Raw genomic sequence first — 27,938 nt, forward strand, 5'->3', positions numbered from 1 at the left:
CTTCTCGGAACATACTTGGGCTCCTGTCCTAGGATAATGGCCCAACTGAGGAACTACATATTCAACAATAAACCTGGAGTTATCCACCTGATCAAGCCTCGGATCACTCCTTCGACTAATCTGGATTTGTCTCCCTCACTACTCCTGGCACCTTCCTAAGAACCAGCACACTTGAGTATCACACTCCTCCTCCTACTAAGGCTAGTGTTGTTGTATGGTGTGTCTTCACCCCAAACCCAACTTGGCCTCCTCCTAGTAGAGCTCAAAGGAACATCTTGGTCCTCCTCCAAATTTACAAGTTGTGTTTCTACTGCTAGTGATGCTAGTCCACACTCAACCTTCAAACTTCTTGCTCCTAATCCTCTACCCCCACTGGCTCACTTGGCCCTCTCGACCCTTTGGGCCCTTTAAAAGACCTCCCGAGCCTTTACAGGCTCTCTCTACTCTCTTTCCAAGCCACAAGACAAATCACTCGCCCTTGTACTTATACTTTTCTAAAGCGTTCAATAACATGGGTAATACCATGGGTCTCTGGGTGCAAAGCCTGATCACTTAGCCCACTTGTCCCAAATGTGAAAATACTATGGATTCTACCCAAAACATCAACACTCCCTTTTAGCAAGCGATGTATTCATATAACACCACGTGGAAATCTCTCTTCCTTCAAACTTGGAACACAATTCCACCCTTAATCTACTACCATAACTGCTCCATATGACATAGAAGCAATTCCCACTATATGACAAGAATCCTTTTTCAAAGACATCCTGCTCCTTGAAGCCTCACGCTCCTAAGCATCATGCATGGCCATCTTGTACCATGACATAATCTTGGAAGACCACTCTCTCCCATTTGCATGGTCATCTCGTACCATGACTCTCAAAAGACTACCATCTCCCACCTACATGGCTCTCATTGCCACACAATCTAACAGGGGTCCTAAGAGGGGTACCTAAGGGACAACTACTAGACCAAATGACAACAACAGGACAAAGAACAACTATCACCTCAGTCAGTGTCCCCTGCTCTTTATAGAGTTTGACTGATGGGAGGACTCCTGGTATGAGGGAAATCATTTAAATGGTAGGATCAATGGAAAGGTATAATGTGATTTCCAAGACCCATTCAAAGGAGAGGCTCAAATGATGGCTCAATGCTTCAAAGGGAAGCTAATGGCTTTATAAGAAAGGCGAATAAGGAGACCTAGACCTAGGGCTAATGACGTTCAATAATGATAAGGATTCTTAAGGACAAGGCTTCTAAGAAGATTAGGACCTCACAAGAAGATTTAAAGGATGCTTATATGCCTTTAAATAAAATTTCACTATCCTTGAGAAGCCTAAAGTGGGACCACGTGATACCTAGGGTTTATGATCAATCATGGGATGAGACCCTCCAAAGAGTATACTAAGTTAGGGTAGTGAACAAGAAGGTCAAGAGAGATAAATTTCATATGAATTTTGATGGACAAATGACCTTCAAAGGACACTGACCCAAAACATTCAAGATCAACTTCAAAGTTGTAGCTAGGGTTTGAGTTTTCTCTCAAACTAGCAGTGAAAATTGCCTCAACATTTGAGGGTCACTACAGAGGACAACAAAGTAGTAATCTATCTGATTAGTTTTTCAATGCCATCCCTCAAATGAAATTCGTCAAAGGCCCTAGCTAGTCGTCTAGGGTTAGGGCAGAAATTTAGAAGAAGAAAGAAAAAAAATGGTTTAGGGTTCATCATCAAGGATCAAGCCCCAGTGCCTAGTTAATGGGAAGATTGGAGTCAAAATGATCAAGATTTGAGAACTTCACACTTCAAAGAGGACTAAAGAAGCAACTTCAATTCCTATGGATGCAACTACACAACTTTAGAATTTTATACTTCGATGGCAATTGTTATGGAGTTTCAAGGATGCATATGCAAATAATCCTCTAGGAACATTCATTCATTCTTTGTCCAATGAGTAACACAGCCAAAAATCTCCAATAGTTTCAATGATTCCACTAATTCGCATTAATTAGGGCACATTATTTCACCATAAGAAAATAATTCCAAGCATTAGACATCCATTAAAACATGAATATTGCACTTACAAGATAAAGAAGAGTATATCCATCCAAAATTTTGCCAACAAGAAGCTCCAAGAGAGATAGCCAAATTCTTCCACACATCAAAATGCATTTATTCATCCAAATCATTCCACAATTGCAGGTTTGAATTCTTTAGAGAGAGATATCCCAAATCCAAGTGATGATGATCTACAAATGAAGCTCTCCTTCAATTTATATGAGCCCCTCACAAGTTCGAATCGACTAATTAGGCTAATGAATCCTTTAAAAATGTTTTAATGTGCAAAGTAACAACCCTATTGGTGACAAGCCCACCAAATAGCCCAAAAGTGCAAAACACACCTTCCTAATGAGGTTGCAATGATAACATAATGGTGCAAAGGACCGTTGCAACGCCAAGACAAGTCTTCCAAGTGCCATTATGAAGAGGGGGGCTCCCAAGATGATGACCGAGGGGGTGGCCCCTATGTTTCCAAGTAAAACATCTATCGTGCTCCCAAGTGGCTGTGGGGGCACAATCGTCTCATGGGTCTCCAACTGGATCAAACTTGTCGATGCCCCATCAATAAGGGCTAGAATGATGACAAATGCCCTCCCATGTCTCTCTGGATGAGACGAAACCCCATTTGGGCCCTGGATCAGCTGCCAAGTGTCAGGAGCAAGTATGTGGTCAGTTGGGCAACATGGTCCAAGTGCATCATCATCTCTGTATAGTTGGGGTATGAGCAAGCAATATGTGGTGTTGAAGAATCCCATGGAGTGGTAATCAATTTTTTGTTGTGGCGGAGGCCCATGGCTCTCAATGCTAACCATACAAGTGCCATTATGACCCTCTGGAGGGATTGGACCCTGTATAGGGAGAACAAATCCAAATGGAGACCCACCTGCAATTCTATATAAGATCCAATCTAAGTCACCTGACACAGGGGCACAGGACACGAAGGACACGAGGATTCGAGTGTCAGACACGGGCACGTTGACCCCCCCGGAACAGGACACGTTATATATTATTTTATTAAAAAAAAAAAAAAAAAAAATATATATATATATATATATATATATATATTAAAAATTAGATATTTCTTCCACAAATTCTCATTCATACTACAAATTCATTAATAACATCGATCTTCATCTAGATGTAAGTTTTACAAAGTAACATTATGCATACAAATACAATTGTGACATAATACATATTCATCAATGATCCAATAGGAGAAAGACAAGATACTGTAGTTTTCTCATTAAGTCATCAAAATCAAAATGTGTTACATAGGTAGTAGCAATGCCAATGGCAAATAGAAATAACAAATACAAAACAACTACAAGCCTCAAGGCAGTAGGTAGCTCATGAGTCATCAATCCTCATCATCAAAATCAACATCATTGTACTCATCATCATGGTCACCATTGCTCTCCTCTGTTACATCCTCCTCCTCTATATCCAATGTCATCTCTGCATCTGTTGGTGTGGAGGATGACCCCTCTACAGTATCACCATCATCAAAAGTGACAGGCTCTAGCACTGGTTCATTAAGATCCAAGTTGGCCAATGCCAACTCAACACGATTGTCCAAACCCATATCATCAGGAAAGACATCCCACATCTTTGTCTTTCCATTCAAACACTCATCCCTTTGTCTGTAAATAAGACGCAATTTGGTGTGCACATACACCATTGTCAACGCCCTGGACTGCTCAAGCCTGTTCTTCTTGACACTATACAAATTCCCATATGTGCTCCAATTCCTCTCGCAACAAGAGGATGAAGTCACTTGAGAGAGGAGCCTCACGGCTAACTGCTATAGAGGAGGGCTTGTTGCCCAATGAGTTGCCCACCAAGAATAGGGCTTCTTAGGCCCCCTATGTCTAATCACATCATATCCTGCAAATCGACCAGTGCCAATGGAAAACTTTGCAAAGGTATCCTCCACCTCATCAAGGGATGCTCTATCCTTAAAAATTTGCCTCAATGCATCTTGCCTCCCTTGTCAAATCTCCTCATCCATGTGAGGAGGGAATCTCCGAGGAGGTCCACCATTTAGCCACTCATGGCTATAGTATTTTGGGTTCAATGAGTGAGCCAAACAATGTAAAGGTGTGCAATTCTTGTCCCATTTGCTGACAAGAATATCATGTATGGTGGTGAAGAAGTCCTCTGATGATGTCTCGTACTCGGGGCACTCACTTTGTAAAATAATGCTCCTCACAGACTCAATCATGGAATCCCATCCCTCATAAACCTCTCCTAGGATGGGTTGGTCTATATCTGCAAATCGAAGCAAAGAAATGATAGGGTCCATGATTTGAATAAGTAGATCTACCCTCTCCCACCAAGCATCATCTAACATTGTATCCTTCACTCTTTTTGAGGCTACTTGATCTGTCTTTCTTCAAAAAGAACAAAACTCTGAAACAACAATGGCCCCAAGAGCGGTCTTGACCTCCCTCAACCTCTTCAACATGATGAATGAAAAGGCAAACCGCGTATCTATAATCTTCAACAATGATAGATTGGTGTATTCCTTGTAGATAGTGAGGGCATTTGTATGATTTTGTACAAAGTTACGAATATGCCATGCATCTTCAATAATGCTTCCAATCCAATGCACATCATAAGCAATAGATTTAAGTGTTAAATTCAAAGAATGGATAATGCAAGGTGTCCAAAATACTTGTGGATATTTAGCTTCCACAATCATGCCAGCAACCTTGCAAACAGGTGCATTATTTGTAATGATTTGCACACAAAAATCAATACCTACATCTTCAATAACTTTATAAACAACTCACCCATATATTGTGCATCCTTGTATTGTCCAAGTGCAACCACTGATTTCAAGAAAACTGGACCATTCAAGGAAGACACCATGAATTTGATGAGTGGGTGTCGTGCTAGATCTATCCATCCATAAGAAACAATACTAACCCCAGATGTTGGCCATGTTGATTAGCTCGGCCTCTAACTGGCAAATCAAACCTATGGAAATTAGCTCGGCCTCTAACTGGCAATTCACACTGCCCTCCACTAATTCACACTAGCTCACTGGAAATGTGCATTGGCCTTCCTGGAAATTCGTGTTACCTCAGGGAAATCGATCATGCAAGATAAATTGCTCCCAGCAACTCACACAAGAAATTTGCAATGCCTCTAGCAAATTTCTCTAGCAACTGACAACACGAAATGGTTCTTCGGCAACTCGCACTGATGAACTAGCAACTCACACTAGCTAATTTGGCCTCCCTCTGCAGAAATAATTCGACCTCATCTCTAAGAAACTAGAAATCACCGTGAAGAAATCTCTAGCAAATCTCTCCTCAATCATTATTCAAACCTTTTGTTGATGTCCCAAGCTATCACTGTGCCCTTGCTCAATCAAATTGATCTCCAATATGCCCATCGACTTCCTCTTATAATCTCTCATGAAGCAATCAACGACCAAGATCTAATCCTGATCAATAGCTATGATCATTTTGATTCCATCAAATCACTTTTCTACAAGTCACTAAAGAGAAATTGACTTGTCTCAATTAATATTGATTAATTAACCTTTTTCCTAAGTTAAGAAAACAATTATAAACTTGTTAATAATCTAATTAAGACATCTTTCCTCTTTAAAAAATAAATTGGGCTTGGAGATAATTATTCCTCTCGTGCTGTTAGCCTCATTGACATCTCTTGAGACTAGAATACTTGTTCGAGCTACAAAATCTAACACAAGGGTTGTAAGTACCTCTTGTTTAATGAAAGAGACTATGATTTCCCCCCCATGTATTGTATTCTTATTTATTCAGATTCCATGTTCATGATGGTATTATGCTGCTAACACTTATGTTGTATAGGATTAGATAGTGTGACATTGTGATCTATGTTTGTAGGTTCAAGTCTGCGAGATTGGGACAAGCTCTAAAGAATACCAAATCAGCCAAGGAGCAAGATAGGATCAACCTCCAAGGAAAGGTGACCCTACTATCCCTCTTTGTCAATTTATATCAATGTAAATGTATGAATTATTCACAGGTACAAGTTAGTTACATGCATCTGGATTATGTCTGTCATAGGTCTTGGGAAAACTTATGGGATGAAGTCTTTGGTAGCAACAATTAAATCTGCATAAACAACTGGATAGTCTACTATAGTTTGAACAAGATTCATGTGTCTTGGTCAGAAAAAGAATATATAAGAGTTTGAGTGCATCATAAAGTGTCCCATGGGGGGGCTAAAAAGCCCCATCACTATTCTCACACCCAACCAAAATATTTGAAACCCCACACACGTCCTAGTCAAGATATCATTGGTTAGTTTCAAGCTAAATAGATGACATGGAGAGTGGAGCTCACACCTTGCATGATTTTGGAACCTTGCTCCTGTGGGATGTGAGGTTGGCCACAACAAGATCATCAAGAGACTAGTTTAACAAATCTTGAGCTTGATGCAATGCCTTACATGGAACAAAACTCGATTATTATATCCTTCATGTTCCAAGCAGGCTATATATATAATGAAGACTCTAGCAGTCCAAATAAACTGCACTTGCAGATTTTTTTTATTTTCAGCTTATGTTATCTTCATGATTGAGTAGATCCGATTCCCTATTGTTCATGTTGAATTGTTAAGTGATTTAATACATATCTGGAAGACAAGGGATCAGATTTGCTGCTGTTATAATCCACTGTAATAAGACATTTCAGAATCTTTATGCCTTGAAAAGTGTGCCTTCAGGGCCATAAAATTGTGGTATTGAAATACACTCATATAGTATGTATTCCCTTGGGATGGCCACATGAAATTGAGTTGAAGGCAAGTGACATATTACTTCCATCCTTTAATATTACTTCCATCCTTTAATTTTTCAAATCATCCCTAAGGTTGGATTGCATTAATTCCCTGATTCTCAAAATTTTTACACTACTAGGTTCCACACTACCTGCCCCTGCACCACCACTAAGATGGGTTGAATGGAAGAAACGACTAATGACTAGGCTTTAGTTGACTCACACTAAGGTAAACGTACAATGTAAGGATAAGCAAAGACAAAGAAGTAATTATGCACAGTATCTTATACCATTAATTGTCACAAATTAACGAAATTTAGGAGAATGTGACCAAATATGCTTGGTCATATCTTATCCAATGTGTTCCCCAAGTCTCTGGCACATTCTGTGAGTCTATAGTCATTGAGGATTCATTGCAATCCTCAACATAACTTTTATGAGATCTTAATTTATCAACGATAACTTCCCAGAGAAGTAGTTTGTATTTGCAATAAATAACTACGACTATCTGAATCTGATATTGGGAATTTTCAATCACATATTAACTTGAAAAGACAAATTCAAAAGCTATAAGAGGATATATGGAAGTGCACGTTCACTAGCTAGAAGCAATATTATATAGCCACAAAGTATAAAAATAGTTGTTGTTATGTGCCTTCTAAACTAGCTCAAGAATTTTAACATCCACTTGCTAAAGTCGTTATTCCTTTCTAGTAGCCCTGCACAATCTTAGGGCTCTCAACTACAGAGAAAATGCAAAATTTCGTAAGAAAATGTTTTAAAGTATGAAAAAGCAAATCAATTTTACAACGTGGACAAATGTACTCTACCTAAGAGAGGCTAAAGAGAAGGGATAAGCAATGGTGTTTCTGGCTTACCAAGGATAACTCCACTCTGACTCACCAAGCATGCTCCCACCTGTAGTCCATTACCAACAAGACATAGGTCTAAGACTTTAGAATGGAAACTACAAAAAGAAGCCTGAAGATCAAAGGCTTAAAGATTTAAACAGAACTTCGGCACATGAAAATGCATAAGAACCATAATAGGAATAAATGGTATTAGTACCATGTACCATGTAATTATCAGCTGAAGATTTTATTCCTATTCAAAGTAAAAATTACTATTAAGATCTGCAAAAAAAAGGGTATAGTAATGGAGAATGAGAGAGTAAAAAAACCTAGAGGTATATGAATGGATCAAAAATGATAATCAACCTAATCCCATAATGAAATCTTACCTCTTTCAAGCAAAGAAAGAAACAAGCAGAGAAGTCTTATATAGAAAACAAATGACCATTCAAGCAGCCCTTAAAGCAAGCAAAGCCCACTCTAATGCTTCAATATGATTATGCTCTCTTATAATATAAGAGGCCTAAGGAGTGCATATGAGAAAAACTCTCTGAAGAGTGTAGTTGTTAAATTTAGGTATGTTCTATGCTTAGAGCAATTTATTTCAATTTTCACAGTTAGCTCAATATCTTTTCCAGAGTAGCAATCACATCAGCATAATAGTAAATTGCAGATAGAACATAAACATTAATCGCAGAAGACAAGCCAAGACAAGAGGACACAAGATGTGGTGCTAGCCAGGGACAAACCCCAATGTGGGGAAACCCTTGATCAATTCTTCTTATATTTTCTTCAATAGTTCAGCAGAGAGAGAGAGATAGTATATATACAACAAAAGTCAACACTTTGACTTATCTAAATATGAGCATAGATCATCTCTAAGAAGATGATACAGGAGGTAGCCGAACTCAGTTGAAGACAAGCTGCTTCAACTGATTCTCCAAGGTGACTCCATCACCATTCTGCACCTATCATTGTGCTGCACCTCATCATCATGTCGCACCTCGCTGTGCTGCACCATGTTGCACCCATCATCACTATGCTTCATCTCATCATGCTTCACTAATCATGACTGTACCCATCACTGTACTACATCTCCTCATGCTGCACTATGCTGAGCTCTTCATTGCACTATGCTGCACCCAAATGCATGCTGCAAAACCTCATCATCCTACCGCTGCAATACCTCATCATCCTGCTGCTGCAATACATTCTTGCTGCTGCTATATGTCCATCATTACCATGCTGTCCCATTGCTGCACCATACTGCACCATGTTGCCTTCATCATGCTGCCACCTATCACATCATTATGCTGCTGTACTTACTGTGCACTGCTGCAATTCTGGGACTGGTTAGGGTACTAACCACAGTCCCTAACAGCCCATCAAAACTGGCCCAGAATTGCACTTAATGACTGACTGGCATCCAAATGCCTAACTAACAGCACTTGCCAGCGCCCAAATACATTCATTCTTCACGCTGTCACTAGGGCTCTTCTCTTGCTGTGGTTAGGGCTGCCTTGCTGCGTATAGATTAGGGCAGCGTATAGGAGTAGGTATGGGCAGCGTATAGGAGTAGTTAAGCACAGCATATAGGAGCCTTTATGGGCAGCGTATAGGAGCCTTTTTAGGCTGTGTATATGAGCCTCTTTACTGCGGCCAGGGCATCCCTTTTGCTGCATCTAAGGGCTGTCTCAAACCCTTCCAAAACAGCGTATGGATTAGGGCATGACTGTGTTTAGCTAGGGCTTGATATGACCTGTGTTTAGGGCATGATAGGACTGCATTAGTCTATGAATAGACTGCGGCTAGGGCTCCAAGATTAGGGTTATTGAAGCTCCCTTGGACCGATCTCCCTTTGAATTGCAGCTAGGCTTCATTATGACAGCAGCTAGGCTTCATTATGACAGCGGCTAGGGCATCCCTCTTTTGCTACATATAGGGTCTCCTTCTAGACCTGCGTTTTTCCCTTAGAGATTCTTCTTTCCACTAAAACCCAAAACAAGTGGAGAAGAAGAAATCTCAAGAGAGTTGTGTGTGTAAATGACTTGCAAGGCACTTGTATTTATATCAAAACGTGGAGCACAAGTGGGGGCAGTTTAGTTGCTGGCCGACCTTGACGAATTGTCCCATAACACAAATAAATTCATATCTCCATGAATACTGATCACAATCGGATGATTTTTATATCAATCCTACACCTCTCGATGGGAGGAGTCCAAGAAAAATATCAGATGCCATAAATAGGATGACCCACATGGAGTTTGGCCCTAGTTGCCAATTTTAACAGTAGCTGAAACAAATAACCCTAAGGTGATGTTGATTTAGGAAACAATCATGGAGGCTAGTAAGTAAAAGCTCTTTTAATGACTACCCTTCGTGGGTGGAGCTTCAAAGCACTTAATGCTAAGTGAAAATATGGAAGTTTGGTGGTAAGATTATACAAGACCCTCCTCTTCAACAATGTAACCTTTCTTGAAAATATCATTTGTCTAGTATTGTTCTCTCGAGATCTAGATTCAATTTTCAATATTTTTAAGTCTATGGTCCTTTCTTGGCTAGCAAATCTTTCTGGAGAATCCTTTCATGGGAATCCAAAACTGAGGATGGATAATGTGATTGTGGCAAGGGATATGAATCATAGGGAGACAAGAAGAGGTGTCAGTGGAAATTAAAGGATGGACCCATTGGCGGATTGTTTTCCTTCAAAAGATTGATGATGTGGGTTTCTGTGACATAAAGCCATTAACTTTGAAACCAACCTAGAGGAATATCAGGGTCGGGGATGGGACTATATATTTCTCAGTTTCAACATATATTGTGTGTGTGCTCTATATTTCTCAGTTCCAACATTTTATTTTCCACAACGTTTTTATGTTGAAAATTGCAGTTGTGATTTTATTCGTTGTTTGTTGTAGCAAATAAACTGTACCTAATTTTTAATCAGTTAGAAGAATAATTTCCAATTGCTGCAATATATTAAAAATTTCACAGGAACCAAGGTGATGGCCATAGAGATAGGGCATAGAGCTCATGTTTGGCTTTTTCCCATGCGCTAAATTTTTGTCCAAGGCATCTTTTGCATTTTGTGGTACATTTCCTGTTATAAGTGGCCAAATTATGCTTTTAAGTTTTAACTTTCTTTTTAGCTGCATCAACCTCCAGGGCATCATTCCAAACCCGACCCAAAGTGTGGACAAGGGGAGAAGGAGGCTAACTCCTTGTGGGCCCAATGCACAAATGTAAACCTAGATGGGAAAAGTGTGAAAAAGGATTATAATGAGCGGAGGGGAGTGATATATATGTTGTTGGGAAGCGGGACCACGCAACCAAATCAGGATTTCCCATGTGCCACTCCTAAATCTAGTAGCCAATAGAGGAGATCCCAGGGAAGTAGGTTACAATATTAACAACCATGTTGGAACAAGGGAACAAGAGTACAAACCAAGCCCGTTCTTTCTGTCGAATCCCCCCACTAATTCATCTACAAATGTGTATAAGGAAAGCAAGCATAAACACCAAATTACATAATGGAAAGCCATACCTTCGAGGCTAGAAGGCCCACCTTCAAACATACAACCATAACAGATGGGTGAGGGCACACAACAGCTGGCTCAATTGGCAGAGAATGGTGGCACATCGAGCTCTCTGGTAGCTGCAAGGGGCTATTGGTTGTTGGCTGAAGACAAGTCTGGGAGAAAAAATTTCCTATAGGGGTCACCCACTAGTGGTGGGTAACATCTAGCTCCAACTGGAACATGAGCTCTCAGTAGAGTGCACAAACCCTGTACTCGAACGGGGAGGTCATGAGAACACAAGCAATCTCTTGGGACTGCAGACCTGTTACCTACGCATCAAAGGTTATGCACACAAGGCAACCAATGCAAAAACCAATATGCAATGCATCCTGCACTAACATGGTAATCATAAAGCTAAGTGTAATCATAAAGCCAATACATAAAGCTAAGTGTAATCATAAATGCTAAGTGTAATCATAAAGCCAATACAACCAACATATCATTAGATCAATGTGAGAATACTTGCCTACATGATTAATTATGCAATAGACCCAGGAGTCAACATAGAAACAATCACATGGAGGGAGATGAGGGTGGAAGATGGGAAAATATGACATCTATACGGAGTATAAAGGAGTCTTGGATGAGGGGAAGGATACCAATTTAGAGGTTTCGATCCTTTCTTGCAAGCACAAAATGGATGATTGAATAACCAAGCTCAAGAACTCCCTATTGCAGTCATGCTTCGTGATTGCCCCAAGGTCATGATGGGAAGGAAAAGGGAACCGGGGACATGAAGAGACACAACAAACGGAGTGCTCAATGTGATGGTCACATTGACAAGGGGCAAAGATTGTGCGCCCACAATCTTGATGGTATGATTGAGAAGAAGGGATACGTCTAATGAGCAGTTCTTCTTCAACATAAAACTTTGAAGGGGAAAAGGGTTTATCAATATCATTCATGGTATGAGAAAGGTTGAGGCAGTGGCTCATGGACAATGCGACTATATGCCCAGGATCCTGGAGGAGGCAAGGAAAAGCAAGGCTCCTATCGGTGTCATCATCAATATCATAAATGGGGTCATTGTCGAAATGATGGCTGCTAATATCCCATTTTCCCTCATTTATGTGGAAGAAATTAGAAATAGAAACCTCACAGGGAGCCACAATACCCATATATTCTAGACCTTTATTAAGCACCCTTTCTTGAATGAAAGGCCTCACTTCATCATGCTCATTCTTGTGGATTTCAATGGGGCTTTCATTCATACCATATTCGTATCCAATTCCCAACTTCATAGTCCAAGGGTCTTCCATAGATTCCTCATTCACTTGGTCATCATGATTTTCCTTAGGATCATCTCCTTCTTCATTGTTAGGCAAGCAGGACGCTTCTGCATTCTCCTTTTCTTGAACAATATCATCCAAAGTGTTTACTACATAATTTTTATAATACACTTCTAAGAGGAGAGTATCCATAGGATTCTTCTTATATTCACATATTAGATCGTAGAGCCTTCCTCCTTGCTCACAAAAATGAAAGAGGAGATCTTTGTCGTTATATTCCCTTACCAACTCCATGCAAGACTTACTATATTCATCCATTCTTTCTTACAGGATTTGGAGGCTTTCAGGATCAAGATCCTCATCTTCATCTTCGAAGGAGATGTTTTCAAGTTCATTGTTGTTGATTTCCAAATTTGCAATTGATAACTCCTCCACATCATCCTTGCTTTCTTGGCCATCTTGGTCATCAAAATCTTCATCGAGAAAAGTGCCATATTCTTCTTTGATTGCGTGACACAAGGATTTGAATGCACCAGTGTAAAAGGCAAGCTCAAGGAAAAGATACTCAGAGGGGTTTTCTTCATATTCCCATTGTACATCATAGAGGTCCTCCTCCTTCCTATTATGGAGGTCAAGTAAGAAATCCTCGCCTTCATGTTTGACCACATGCTTGCAAAATTTATTCCAATCACCCAATCTTTCCTACAGTATTTGAAAATCTTTGGGATCAAGGTCATTATATGGAAAGTCGGGGACAAATTCTCTTTCACTATGGGCCATTTTTCATGTTTTTGTATATAGCGCAAATGTGGAGTCACCAGGGTGAATTCTTAATGCCTTGATAGATGCTTGCTTCACCCTACAAGCATTAACTTTGAAGTTTAATGAAGAACTAGGGCTTCGTTCTTTCAATGGAGTCGCCAAGAATGATATGTCAATATTGTCATTTGGGGGGAAAGACACACATCTCATTTCCCTGGCAACGACACCAAAAATGTTGTTGCACAAACTAGCAAACCCTATCTATTGGCTAGAGCTAGAGGGCACAACAACAATTTGGGACAAAGGCCCACTGTCACCACAACCTATGTCCCCTTCTCTTCCCGGATTTTCACTAACGGGAGGAGTCCCAGTAACCCTCACTTTTGATTGGTGTTTCTATACTAGGGTTTGAAGTGAGGCAAGGATGGCTCATTCAATGGCAAGACTCAATTGAGATGCAAGCTTTAGGAGAAGCTAGAATGTCTTTCCATGAAAAAACCCTTGAGAGAAATACTATAAGAGACCTAGTGTCACGCCCCCAATATTTTTTCGTTAAATTGGACGAGTGCGGCACCGCCTAAGTAATTAACATCTTCCATTGTTAGCTTACTTTACGAACTACGTCTTAACATTCATCATTATACATGAATAACATATTAATGTGCGGAATCCATTAATATCATTATAGTATAGAACAGCAGCGTGAACACATTCATATGCAAGTAATTTTTTTATTATATGAGAGTATTTTTTTACAAGTGACCGGGAGTATAACTCAACCGGCGTTATAACCGAGTCGGGCATCCACCCGTGCAAGACCGCACGGTGGTCTCGCCCAACAACCCAACAATACAACACAAGTCTCTTTGCCAAGATGGGCAGGAGCGCCCGTGCACGACCCTTGCCCAAAATACAACCCAAACTCGTTCACAAGACTTGGCGGGTGAGCGCCTTTGCACGCCCTCCACCCGCACCTTCAACCGCTTCCAACTTCGTGCAAGACTTGTGTAGCCTGCCCGGCAACCGGGAGCATGACCTACGCCTTTACTGCGGCTATACTCCTTTACTCGCACCTTTGTTTTTTGGTTGAAGACCGATTGTTCAATGCTCAAATGACAAGCTTCATCGCATATTTTATATGCTACCTTCGCATGGAGGTTGCGCCCTTGGCCGACCCTCCATCCTTTTCCCAACCGCCGCGTCCATCAAACAATCCAACGTTATTGTGTGGTCGGCCCACCCATGGCGCGGGACCGCCCACCAACTCGCTCCATGCTTGCCTTCGCTCCTCGGTCAGTTTAACACGACGAGCTCCCCCAACTCGCCATATAATTATGGAACGCCAACTTGCCCGCGCATAATACATACGCCTCATTCCTTGGTCGCTCCTTCGCATATTTTCATGACTTGGCTACCTCGCACGGTGGGAGGGCGCGCCCAGTTGGTGAGCCAACCGCAGGGCGTTACATCCTCCCCCACTCGAAATCGTTGTCGTCCTCGACACTCCCGACCTCCTCAGTAGCTTCCTGTCATACTTCTCAATCTTCTTCCATCTCCAAAGTGAGTCCTCTGATTCCCAGCTTTCCTCCTCTGGTGCATTCTTCCATCTGACAAGAAACTCCCGTTTCATGTGGCAACCAATTCCTGTAGTTCTGAAGCTCAAAATCTTCTCCAACTCCAAATCTAGCTTGTCCACAATCCCGGCTGGTCCTCTCGGCGGTTCAACTCTCTCTGGATGATCAGCATCAAGTCTTCATCTCTTCAGTTGACTCGTGTGAAAAACCGGATGCTTCATGTGCATATGGTGTGGAAGCTCCAGCTCGTAAGCAACTTCCCCCACTCTCTTCTTCACTCGGAATGGTCCCTCATACTTCCGTGTCAGTTTGTTCGTAGTCCCCTTAGGCACCTGAAACTGCTCCCCAGTTATCCTCAAAAACACCATATCTCCCACACTGAAGTGTACATCCCGTCTTCCTTCATCTGCCCATTTCTTCATTCTCCTTACAGCTTCGTGCAAGCGCAACCATGCCAGCTCCAAGGTCTCATCCCAAGCCTTCATGAATTTCTTCGCATTAGGGCTTCTTAAGAAACCTCCTATCACTACGGTATGCGGTGTGACTGGCATCTGTCCATTCACCAACTCAAACGGACTGTACCCCATCGCGGAACTCTTTTGAATGTTGTAGCTGAACTGAGCAACATCCAAGAGTTCAGGACAATTCTTCTGATCAGCCATCACATAATGTCGCAAGTAGTCCTCCAGCAATGCATTGATCCTCTCGGTCTACCCATCTGTCTGCGGATAGTAACTCAAACTCATCAACAACTCTGTCCCGACTAACTTAAACAATGTAGTCCAAAATTTGCCTGTAAAACACGGATCTCGGTCCAACACAATGCTTAATGGCATCCCCCAATACTTCACTATGTTCTTAAAGAACAACTCCGCAGTCCGCTCGGCTCCGCAAGGTATCTTTGTTAGAACAAAGACAACATACTTGGAAAAACGATCAACCACGACCATAATCCCATTATACCCCTGAACCTGTGGCAACTGAGTGATGAAGTCCATCGAGACACTCATCCATGGTCTCTTAGGAATCGGTAAAGGCTGCAACAAACCTCCTTGCCTCTGAGTATCTGATTTGTCCTGTTGACAAATGATGCACGTATATACATACTCCTCTACATCCTCCCGCATCCTCTCCCAAAAGAATCCTCTCTCCAATATGCCAAAGAACGACGCATCCCTGGGTGACCAGCCCATGGCGAGTCGTGGCACTCCTTCAAAAGGTGCCTCCTGAGCCCAGATGACTTTGGAACATAGAGCCGGTTTCCAAAGAACAAGAATCCATCTCGAAGAAAGAACTTTCGTGTCTTCCCCTCCTTCACCTGCTTCACTATAATCTGCGCCTGAGTATCGGTCTCAACACTTTCCTTGATCTTATTTTGCATCTCTTCTGACATCTGAACTCGACTCCTACTCCTAGCTGCCCAATCTTCTCCCTCCAATGCTGCAAGTTGTCCCTTCCTGCTAAGGGCATCTACTACCGCATTGTGTCTTCCCGGTCTATAATCAATAGTCATGTCGAACTCTACCAAGAAGTCCTGCCAACGAGCTTGCTTCGCAGAAAGCTTCCGTTGTGATGCAAAATAACTTGCTGCAACGTTGTCCGTCTTGACAACAAACGGCTTCCCAATCAGGTAATGCCTCCACGCATGAAGACAGTGAATGATTGCAGTCATCTCCTTCTCCTGGACCGGATACCTCTGTTCTCTATCCTGCAACTTCCGACTCTCGTACGCCACCGGATGCCCATCCTGCATAAGAACCCCTCCTATGGCAAAATCTGAAGCATCTGTGTGTACCTCAATCGGTCACTCGAAGTCTGGCAACTTCAGTGTCAGCGTTGTAACCATCCTCTTCTTCAAGTCATCAAATGCCACCCAACATTTATCCATCCACTTCCATCTCTTGTCTTTCTTCAATAGTTCTGTCAGTGATGATGTTACCTTGGAGTACCCCTCTACAAACTTTCATTGGTAGTTGGTCATGCCCAAAAACACCCTCATCCCATGGACATTCTTCGGTTCAACCCAGTCCTCGATCGCCTTCACTATGCTCGGCTCCATCCGTATGTACCCTTGACCCACTATATGTCCAAGGAACGGAATCTTGATCTGAGCAAACATACACTTAGACTTCTTCAAGAACAACCGATTTGCCTTCAATGCCTCGAACAACATCGCCAAGTGCTTCTTAAGATCCTCCATGTTGTCACTGTACACCACTATATCGTCCAAGTACACTACTACGAACAAATCCAAGTATGGTTGTAGGACATCATTCATCAAAGTGCAAAACATAGCAGGAGCATTACACAACCCGAATGGCATAACAAGGAACTCAAAACTACCATACCTCGTTACTATTGTGGTCTTCTTCTCGTCTCCTTCAGCTATCCGTACTTGATAATACCCATGCCTCAAGTCCAGCTTGGAAAACACTCGGGCTTTCGCAAGCTTGTCAAAGCAATCAGCAGCCAATGGCAAAGGCTACCCGTTCCTTATCATCTGCTTATTCAATGCACGGTAATCACAGCACATCCGTAGCTCATTCGAATCCTTCTTTCACTGGAACAATACCGGAGCACCATAGGGGGGCCTTGAAGGTCTAATGAGACCTGCATCAGTTAACTCCTTTAACTGTTGTTTCAACTCCTCCAACTCGGGTCCTGACAACCGATAAGGTGGTTTAGCCGGAGGTTGCTTCCCTGGCTCAAGCTCAATGCTATGGTCCACTGCACGCCTTGGTGGAAGTTTCTTTGTAGCGCATCAGGCAGCAAATCTGCATATTTGGGCAGTACCTCAGAAATCTTGGCTGGAACAGGCGTCCCCACTCCATCACCTTCGACATCCTTGAACATCACCGCATATGTCTCCATATTGACTCCTTCATAGCCTTCTCCAAACTCAGTGCCAAAACATGTTGCACCTTGACTTCCCTCTTTTGCCTATGAGTGGGCAAAGTCCAAGTTTGTGACTGTCCAACCAGCACCACCTCATCATAGAAGGGAACAACAATTGCCTTGTTGCCCTTCAAAGTCGTTCATCTCCATCACAGTGAAGTCCAACTGACCCTTCCAGTCTTTTATCTGCACAGGCACTTCGTGTGCCAAACCCGCCACTTTAGCTCTGGAGTTCACTGCCTTGACTTCCACATTTGATGGGAAGATCATCAGTCCAACCTCTTTTGCTAACCGTGTCGTCATGAAGTTATGAGTGGCACCCATGTCCACCAGAGCTTGAATGGTCTTACCATGCACCATCAAGTCCACGAAACCCAGACTAGTAATCCAAGATTTCTCCATAACTTTTCCTTGCATACATGTCTGTTCTTTGCGTCCATCATCATACACCGGCTTCACTCCCTGAGAACCTGCTCCGAAACCACCTGTCACGCCCCCAATTCCTTTCTCGTTAAATTGGCCAAGTGCGGCACCGCCTAAGTAATTAACATCTTCCATTGTTAGCTTACTTTACGAACTACGCCTTAACATTCATCATTATACATGAATAACATATTAATGTGGAATCCATTAATATCATAATAGTATAGAACAGCAACATGAACACATTCATATGCAAGTAAATTTTTTATTATATGAGAGTATTTTTTTACAAGTGACCGGGAGTATAACTCAACCGGCGTTATAACCGAATCGAGCGTCCACCCGTGCAAGACCGCATGGTGGTCTCGCCCAATGACCCAAAAGTACAAGACAAGTCTCTTTGCCAAGATGGGCAGGAGCGCCCGTGCACGACCCTTGCCCAAAATACAACCCAAACTCATTCACAAGACTTGGCGGCGGGCGCCTTTGCACGCCCTCCACCCGCACCTTCAATCGCTTCCAACTTCGTGCAAGACTTGTGTAACCTACCCAGCAACCGGGCACATGACCTGCGCCTTTGCTGCGGCTATACTCCTTTACTCGCACCTTTGTTTTTTGGTTGAAGACCGATTGTTCGATGCTCAAATGACAAGCTTCATCGCATATTTTATATGCTACCTTCGCATGGAGGTTGCGCCCTCGGCCAACCCTCCATCCTTTTCCCAACCACCGCGTCCATCAAACAATCCAACGTTATTGTGTGGTCAGCCCACCCATGGCGCGGAACCGCCCACCAACTCACTCCATGCTTGCCTTCGCTCCTCGGTCGGTTTAACACGACGAGCTCCCCCAACTCGCCATATAATTATCGAACGCCAACCTGCCCGCGCATAATACATACGCCTCATTCCTTGGTCGCTCCTTCGCATATTTTCATGACTTGGCTACTTCACACGGTGGGAGGGCGTGCTCGGTTGGTGAGCCAACCACAGGGCGTTACACCTAGGGTCGAGAGATATGTCGAGATATAGGCTCATCCAAGGTCAAGATAGATAAGAGAAAAGGTTTTGAATGATAAGCTATGACTTGCAAACCTTCAAGAAATTCCTAAGTCAAAGCAACTTCAAGGGTTCTAACCTGGTACGAAGGCTAGGGCATCAATTATTTTGAGATTCAACCGTGAGAATGACCACAAAATAGGAGAGCTAGAGGAAACACCAGCACAAAAACCTATCCAATCAGTTTTGCAAGATCTCACTCCTAAAGGATTTCACACCAAGCCCTAGAGAGGCTACCAATCCTTGAAGAGACGAACAAAAGGGAGAAAAAGGTGAAAAGGATGATGTCTCATTGAATTAATGTGATCGCGAAGGATCTCGGACCAATGCCTAGCTATTGGGAAGATTGGAGTCCAAATTATCCTTATTTAGGAAACTTCGCTCTTCAACGAGGCCTATAGAAGCAACTTCAGTAACGATGGATGCAGCTACGCAACAACTTTATACTTTTATACTTCGATGACAATTGTTATGGAGTTTTAAGGATGCAAATACAAATTATCCTCTAGGAACATTCATTCATTCTTTGTCCAACAAGTAACGCATGCAAAAATTTTCAATAGTTTCAATAATTCCACTAATTCGCATTAATTAGGGTACATTATTTCACCATAAGAAAATAATTCCATGCATTAGACATCCATTAGAATAGAAATAGAGCATTATATTGCACTTACAAGATAAATAAAAGCATATCCATCCACAATCTTGCCAAAAAGAAAATCCAAGAGAGATAGTGAAACCTTTCCACACATTAAAATGCATTTAATCATCCAAATCATTCCATAAATTGTAGGCCGGAAATCCTCTAATGAGGTAGTCGAAAATCCCAAGTGTGATGATCCAATACAAATGTGGCTCACTTTTATTTATATAAGCCTTTAGAAGTTCGATTTAGCCTAATTGGACTAACTAAACCCCTAATAATATTCTAATGTGCAAAATAACAATAACTTTGGTGACAAGGCCACCAAATAGCTCAAATGTTTGAAATAAACCTTCCTAATGAGGCCGAAAAGATAAAATAATGGTGCAAAGGGTCGTTGGAATGCCAAGATGAATCCTCAATATGCCATGATGAAGAGGAGGGCTCCAAAAATGATGATCAAGGTGTTGCACCCTTGATTTCCAAGCAAAACATCCTATGGTGCTCCCAAGTGGTTGGTGACACAATCAATGGTCTCATGGGTCTCCAGAAGTTCAATAACAAGTCAATGCTCCATAAGTGTGGGCTAGAAGATGATGCATTCCCTCTCGTGTCTCTCTGGATAAGACAAAACCCCATCTGGGCCCTGGATCAATTGTCGAGTGTCAAGTGCAAATGTGTGGTCCACTGGGCAACGTGGTCCAAGTGCATCATCATCAATGTATGAATAGAGCACGAGCAATGTATGGGGATGAAAAGCCCATGGTGTGGCAATCAATGCTCTGTTGTGGTGGAGGCCCATGGCTCTCAACGCTCACCTTACAAGTGCCATTATGACCCTCTGGAGGGCTTGGACTCCGTATAGGGAGACCAAGTCCAAATGGAGACCCACCTGCAATCTTGTATAAGATCCAATGTGTCTCCTCACCTTTCAGTACAACATTAGTGCAATTGAGTAAATAAGCTTGCTAACCAAGGGCAAAAGTGGACACTTCATAGTGGCATGCCCTTCCAAATGGGCTTTAGAATGTACAGGTCTTACCAAGCTTGACAAGATAGGTTAATAAAAGACCCTATTAGGTGGTTTCAACCTCTTAAGGGAGTGACCGGTCCACGGCACATCCGCCAAATGGCAGGTGTCATGTGAAATGATGGTGGAACGAAGTGGGGCAACAGGGAAGGCTCCAAGCCACATGTCATGGTACAAGGGTAGCTATAATGAGGGAAGCCCACACATTGGGTGTATGGATGTAAGAGGGAGCAATCGTGGTACATGAGTTACCTCGGCCTTTGTTTTTCCACCCTTCTTCATATGCCTTTTGCTTTTTATTGATTTTTCTTTCTTTTCAATGCTCGGGGCTCCAAGGGATGAAAGCATGATGTATATGATAGAACAGTGATTCCCCACTTGAGGTTGGGCAGGTCATTGCCACCAAGGGTTGGGACAATCATGGGTTCCTAAATGATGCAGGGGGCACTCTTAGGAGCCCTAGGAACTAGGGTGATGGCCATAGAGATAGGGCGTAGAGCTCAAGGTTGGCTTTTGCCCATGCGCTAAATTTTTATGTCACGACCATCTTTTGTATTTTGTTGTACATTTCCTATTGTAAGTGGCCAAATTATGCTTTTAAATTTCTTTTTAGCTGCATCAACCTACAAGGCATCGTTCCTAGCCCAACCCAAAGTGTGGAAAAAGGGAGAATGAGGCTAACTCCTTGTGGACCCAGTGGAAAAATGTGGACCCAGATGGGAAAAATGCGAAAAAGGATTAAGTGCCGAGGGGAGTGATATATATGGTGTCGGGCAGCAGGACCACGCAACCAAATGAGGGTTTCCCATATGGTGCCACCCCTAAAGCTAATAGCCAATAAAGAAGATCCCACAGGACTAGGATACAAGATTAACCACCAAGTTGGGTCAAGGGAACAAGAGTACAAACCAAGCTCGTTCTTTCCACTGAAACCCCCCACTAATTCATGTACAAATGTGTCCAAGGAAAGCAAGCATAAACACCCAATTACATAATGGAAATCCATACCTTTGGGGTTGGAAGGCCCACCGTCAAACATACAGTCTTAACAAATGGGCGAGTGCACACAATGGTTGGGTCAGGTGGCAAAGTATGGTGGCACATCAAGCTCTTTAGTGGCTGCAAGGGGCTGCTGGCTATCGGCTGAAGACAAGCCTGGGAGAAAAATTCTCCTATAGGGGTCACCCACTTATGGTAGGTAACAAGGCCTTAATATTATTGGAAAATTTTGCATGTCTTACTCATAAATGATGAATGAACGAATGTTCCTAGAGGATAATTTACATCCTTGAAAATCCATATCAATTGTCATTGAAGTATAAAAGTCTAAAGTTGCCATGTAGTTGCATCCATAGATAGTGAAGTTGCTTCCTTAGGCCTCCTTCAATAGCAAAGTTACCAAACCAAGATCATTTTTTACTCCAATCCTCCTAATTGCTAGGCACTAGTCCTAGATCGTTGGTGATCGCATTAACTTATTGAAACATCACTCTTTTCACCTCTTTCCTCTCTCTTTCTTCATCCTTTCAGTGATAGGTAGCCTCTATAGGGCTTGGTGTGAAATCCATTTGGAGTGAGCTCTTGCAAAAACAATTGGACAGGATTTTGCACTAGTGTTTCCTCTAGTTCTCCTCCAAATTTGAGGCAATTCTCACTGTTGAATTTTGAGATAATTGATGCCCTGGCCATCGTACCAAGTGGGAACCCTTGAAGTTGCTTTTGACTTAGGGATTCCTTGAAGGTTTGCAATTTAGTAGTGTATCTTTTGAAACCTTTTCTCTTGACTCTATTGACCTTGGATGAATTCCTATTCCGTCAAATACCTTAACCCTAGGTCTAGTATAGTCTTTCTCTCAAGGGGTTTTTCGTGGAAAACCATCCTAGCTTCTCCCAAAGCCCCCACCTCAATTGAGCCTTTCCATTGAATGAGACATCCTTGCCTCACTTTGAACCCTAGTATAGACATATTAATCACAAGTGAAGGATACTCAATCTCCTCCCATCGGTGAAAATCCGAGAAAAGAGGGGGACATTGGTTGTGGTGACATTGGACCTTTGTCCCAAATAGTTTTTATGTCCTCTCACTTTAGCCTATTAACTAGGCCTGCTAGTTTGTGCAGCAATAACGCCCTTGCTCTTTATGAGCATCAATGATTCCAAAACCACTTTTGGGATTATTCAATCCAAGATGGACCTCATGGATAGACTCATGAAACCCACGATTCTTTATGTTTTGTAGGCCTAGGTTCCTAGTTTACTAGAGTAGAACTGGGCCATGACAGATAGATTTCAAGTCCTCGTGCTTCACCACATCATCAAATGCATGAGGACTATTCATTAAGCCATTGTTCAAGGAGTGTTCATGCACCTTCTTTTTAGGATCAAAATCATTTTTGGACTAGTTTCCCTCTTAAACCGAGTACAACATTTTCTATTATGTTCAACAAACAAGACCCACTACCTTGATCTCACCTACTATTCTTCAAAAGACATAACCACTTCTACTACATCTCATCAAGCTTGTTGTTTTGTAAGGCCTCCTGTCTATACAAAACTCAATTGGCTAGTGTCACCAATCAACTCCTAAATAAGAAAGTGTTGAAGAGGATCATCAAATATACATGGGTTGATACTTTGGGTGGGCTAAGCCCCAAGATAGCCTTCTACACAACACTTTTAGGAGTGGGGAGATGGCCTTATTGTTTGGCCCCTGTACATATCAACGCTAGATGTATGCTCTCTAGATCCCCCTTCGGCAAATTTCAAGTTGAGACTAATATTTTCAAGTTTAAACCAACCACCACATCACCCACAAGAGCAAAATCTACCAGCTTTGCCAACTTCATGAGACCAACATAGAGGTGCACTTCATCTTCAAGTATCCCATCTATTACGAGATGAGAGGATAATTTTATTGCTTTTCAAGGAGTCCCAAAACTCTCTATCTAGGTTCCTTCGTTTCCCAAACCAAAGATGCTTAGCCTTGTATTGAGGGATGCCCTTAGATTCATATCACACATAGACAATCTTTTTGAGCCACATCCAAACCAAATCCGGTCAATCACAAAATTCTTTCGGTGATTCCAACAGATGGAGGCACCAAGATGCAAATAAACAAAAATAGTACCTCAAACACCAAATTGTTAGACCCTAAGAGACCACCAACACTCAACCAGCTAGACCCTTGAGGTCATGTCACCTCAGCACCCAAGACAGCTCCCATTGCACTAGCAGACACGATACTTCATCCATATCTTGACTATGAGATATTATACCTAAATAACAAGGCATATCTCATACCTTACATCCTGGTGCTTCTAGATGATTTGACCACCCATATATCATGATTTTCTTCCCTTTACAGTCAAATGTTAGGAGAGAGGACATCAGGTAATGTTGATCAACCCCTAGATGAGACATCTCCCTTGAAAGGGCCAATAATTCTTGGCCTTCAGTATGTGTTGTAGGAAATGGCACCCAAGGTGGCATACCCATACCTAAAATGCCCTGAAACACCGAAACGTCGTCAAAAATCCTATGTGGCATTTCTTGATTTGGAAATGGCACCAAAACACCATCGAAACGTTTTCGCAACATTTTGGACCATATTTGCCCCAATTCCATGACTTTTTTGCTTTTGTGGGCTCACTCAAGAACCCAAAAAGGGTGCGGTATACTTTTATGGCCAAAAAATATTTAATCTACCACCAAAATTTGTCTCTAATCACTGCACAAACTAATTTATCTCTAGTCAATCCACGCTCTAGTTCTATTAAATAAAGCACCATGTTCTATTTTTGCTAATGAAGATGAGGATGAGGATTATAGGATATATAATTGTACTTATCATTAGCTCATGTTTTATTTCATTTTCAGCACATATAGCCACGTGAAAAGATTGATTTTGGATGTAAATCCACATGTATAAAGGCCATTTTTTTAATATTAGATGTACAACCTCATCTATAAAGGATAATTGGATTTTGAATCATGTAATCTTCTATGAGAGTTAATATAGATTGGCTATTCCATCCTCTCATTCTTTTCTTCTTGCAAGATAATGTGCCATTAACTTATTTGTAAAATAATTACATATATATATATATGACATTTCACCCAATGTTTCGACCAACATTTCCATTTTCCAGAAATCCTATTTCCAGTTGTACTCGTTTCTACCCAGAGCAGATACTTCCAAACATTTCAGCGTTTTGAGCAACTTAGCCATCAGTTCTTCATCAAACTTGTGTGTATCTCACCATGGATTTGTTTCACTTTTCCATGTTGTTAGGAGTAATGTTTTGGATTCTTCTCAAAATAGAATATATCATGATTTTCCAGGAGTTGCTTTAGCATTTACACTTTGTATCCTCATGGATGTACATAGCAATCCCACTGACCTATTTGTGGCATTGGTCATTTGTCCAACATTAATATCATATCTTAGCTTAGCTTAGCTTAGCTAATCAGGTGAGAGACGTTAACAAGGGGTCTAAGAAGGAAACTGAGTGGGATCTCAAGAACATCATTCATTTCTCGAAGGCCCTTATTGCCAAAACTTTATGCAAGATGATTACAGGTTCCAATCTATGGAGCAATGTCTTGGTCCAAAAATATATGCACACACTATCACTCAAGATTGGATTAGGAATCCTATCAAAACCCATTGTAAAGCCTCTATTCTTAGAAAAGCATTGATCCAAACCTTTCTACTAGTGGGGACGCGACTTGCATCATATTAGGTGTGAATCATGTTGAAGAAAGTGTAACTAGGTTCGGTCTTCATAAATGTACTTTTGATATTTGTATTTATTCAAGAAAAAAATATTATTTTTGTTATATTTATCAATGAGTTTCTACAGTCATAATAGCAGCAGCATATCAGTCCCATATCTCCCATTATTTGTGCTAGTAACTATAAGACCTCCCACTAGAGCGAAGAAGAGGCTTTCCCAAGCGAAGATAGAAGAAGTTAAATATTCAAGGAAACCACCCACACGTGCGAGAAACTAGGGATGTTGTGTTGTCACATCAAGCCTACAACTACACATCAAGAAGAAACTCAGTTAGTCAAGAAAAGGGAAGGTGTCTCCATAGGTGAAGGATCTCACTAAGTATAAAAGACAAGTATCTCTTCTAGAGCTCACATAAACAAGGTCTATCTTTAGTCGAAGAAAGGAGGAGGAGGAAGTGCCAGGGAACGAAGCGCCAGAAGAAGGAGGACGAAGTGCCAGAAAACAAAGTGCGGGAAGGAGGAAGAATTTGACTTGTGCTTGGAGGATATTCTTGTTAAGGGTCTAGGGTTTGGCATTGAACAATAAGAAGCTTCAATAAGAGAAACTTACTAAAGGGTTTTCCACTCGAGAGAAGAGAGGTTTCGGCCCTAGCTGAGAGCCAACATCTTGTGTTCTTGTTCTTATGTTTTTGGTATTAGTTTGATGAAGTACACACACATGCATTAATAAGAAGAAGAGTATTAAGCTAACAAGAAAAGTAAAAAGACTCCACAAATTGCTATCAAATCAAGAAGAACCACACTACACCTAATTGCCCTTGATTCTTCAACATGTTACCAGAGGTAAGGTGACACATCAAGGAAAGGGCATCTCAAGAACACTCATAAGGTGACTCATCAAGGAAGGACATCTACAAAATTCAGGCATCAAGCCAAAAGTCTCAATCACTTCAATGACAAGAAGGTCTATCATCTATCATTCATCAAGGAAGACTACAAAGCAAGAAGAAGACCCTTACATAAAGGCGCCCACAAAGAAGAGCAGATCAAAGATGGACCTACATCATCTACAAGTCATCAAGCAAGTCTACTTGGAGAAGGCAACTTGAAGAACATCAAGATCCTAGGATGGCAAGCCATAAGTCTTCAAGGAGAAAGCAAATCCACTACATCTTAAAATCTATCAAGTAAGTATATGTCCCCTTCTAAATATACAACAATGTCTTTTTGCAAGAAAAGCAACAAATTGGTAGGTACCAATAACTTTCTTGCATGGAAGAAGAGGACTGATTTACTTCTCAAGGAGAATGAACTTCTAGAACATATCGAAGGGAATATCACTATCCCTGCTATGGAACAAACCCAAGCCTTAGCCCAAGTACAATAAGTATGAGACGAAAGCTCAAAGGATTCTAATACAATCTATCAAGGACTCTCTCATTCCTTATGTCTCCAAATTTGAAACATCAAAAGGCATCTATGATAAACTAGTAGAGCTATTCTCGATAACCACAGTTAGAGAAGTGATATCTCTAAGAAATGAATTGTACAAGATGAAGATATCAAAGGAAGGAATAGCTCCCTACTTCCTGAAGATCTCTGAGATGAGAGATCAACTCCAAGAGCTAGGGGAAGTCATGTCCGATAAAGAAATGACAATTGTTGTACTCAATGCTCTACCTGAGGATTGGGGCAACTTCACATCAAGCATATATGCCAAGAAGGAAGCTACCACACTAAGTGAAATGTGGTCTCTATGTAAGACAGAGGAAACTAGACTCAAAGCCAAGGAAGATGTGGGATCAAAGGAACAAGCATTTGCTACCATGGCCAAGAGAAAGGGAAAAAATTGGCAAATTTGGTCCACAAAGAACAAACAACAAAGATATGTCCAAAGTCCAATGCTTTGGATGCCAAGAATATGGACACTACAAAAGGAATTGTCCTAAACTTAAGAAGGACATCAACAACAAAAGAAAGAGGGAAGAAGCTCACATGACTCAAGAAATGAAAGAAGAAGAAAAGAAGGAAGATCCTCCGGATCTCTACTATGACTAAGTCAAACTCTTTACTTAAAGTCTTCTTTCAAAGTTTTAAGTAGGATAGGAGCACGTAGGAATAGAATAAAATTGCATGGCTAGAAACATCTTCTAGAATCTAGAAGCATGAAGTACATAGAGCTCTAGATATTCATGTAGAAAGAGCATTTATAAATGAGAACAAAATGCATGGTTAGAAATATCTTCAAGAATATAGGAGCATGATAGATATAGCTCAAGATATTCATGTAGAAGGAGCATACCTAGAATAGGACCTCAT

At 41.6% G+C, this 27,938-nt stretch overlaps 1 protein-coding gene across 1 annotated transcript in view; it reads right to left on the reverse strand.

Moving 5' to 3' along the window:
- Nucleotides 1-27,938, reverse strand: part of LOC149222587 (uncharacterized) — a 140,355-nt gene that overhangs the window by 51,727 nt on the left and 60,690 nt on the right. The window contains exon 3 of the mRNA XM_089387636.1: nt 7,717-7,756. Coding sequence (XP_089243762.1) covers nt 7,717-7,756 — 40 coding nt within the window. The remainder of the gene's footprint in view (nt 1-7,716; nt 7,757-27,938) is intronic.

Source organism: Pinus tabuliformis, chromosome Q, assembly GCF_031772625.1.
Source record: "Pinus tabuliformis cultivar Carrire ecotype Pingquan chromosome Q, CPIR1, whole genome shotgun sequence".
Classification (NCBI taxonomy): domain Eukaryota; kingdom Viridiplantae; phylum Streptophyta; class Pinopsida; order Pinales; family Pinaceae; genus Pinus; species Pinus tabuliformis.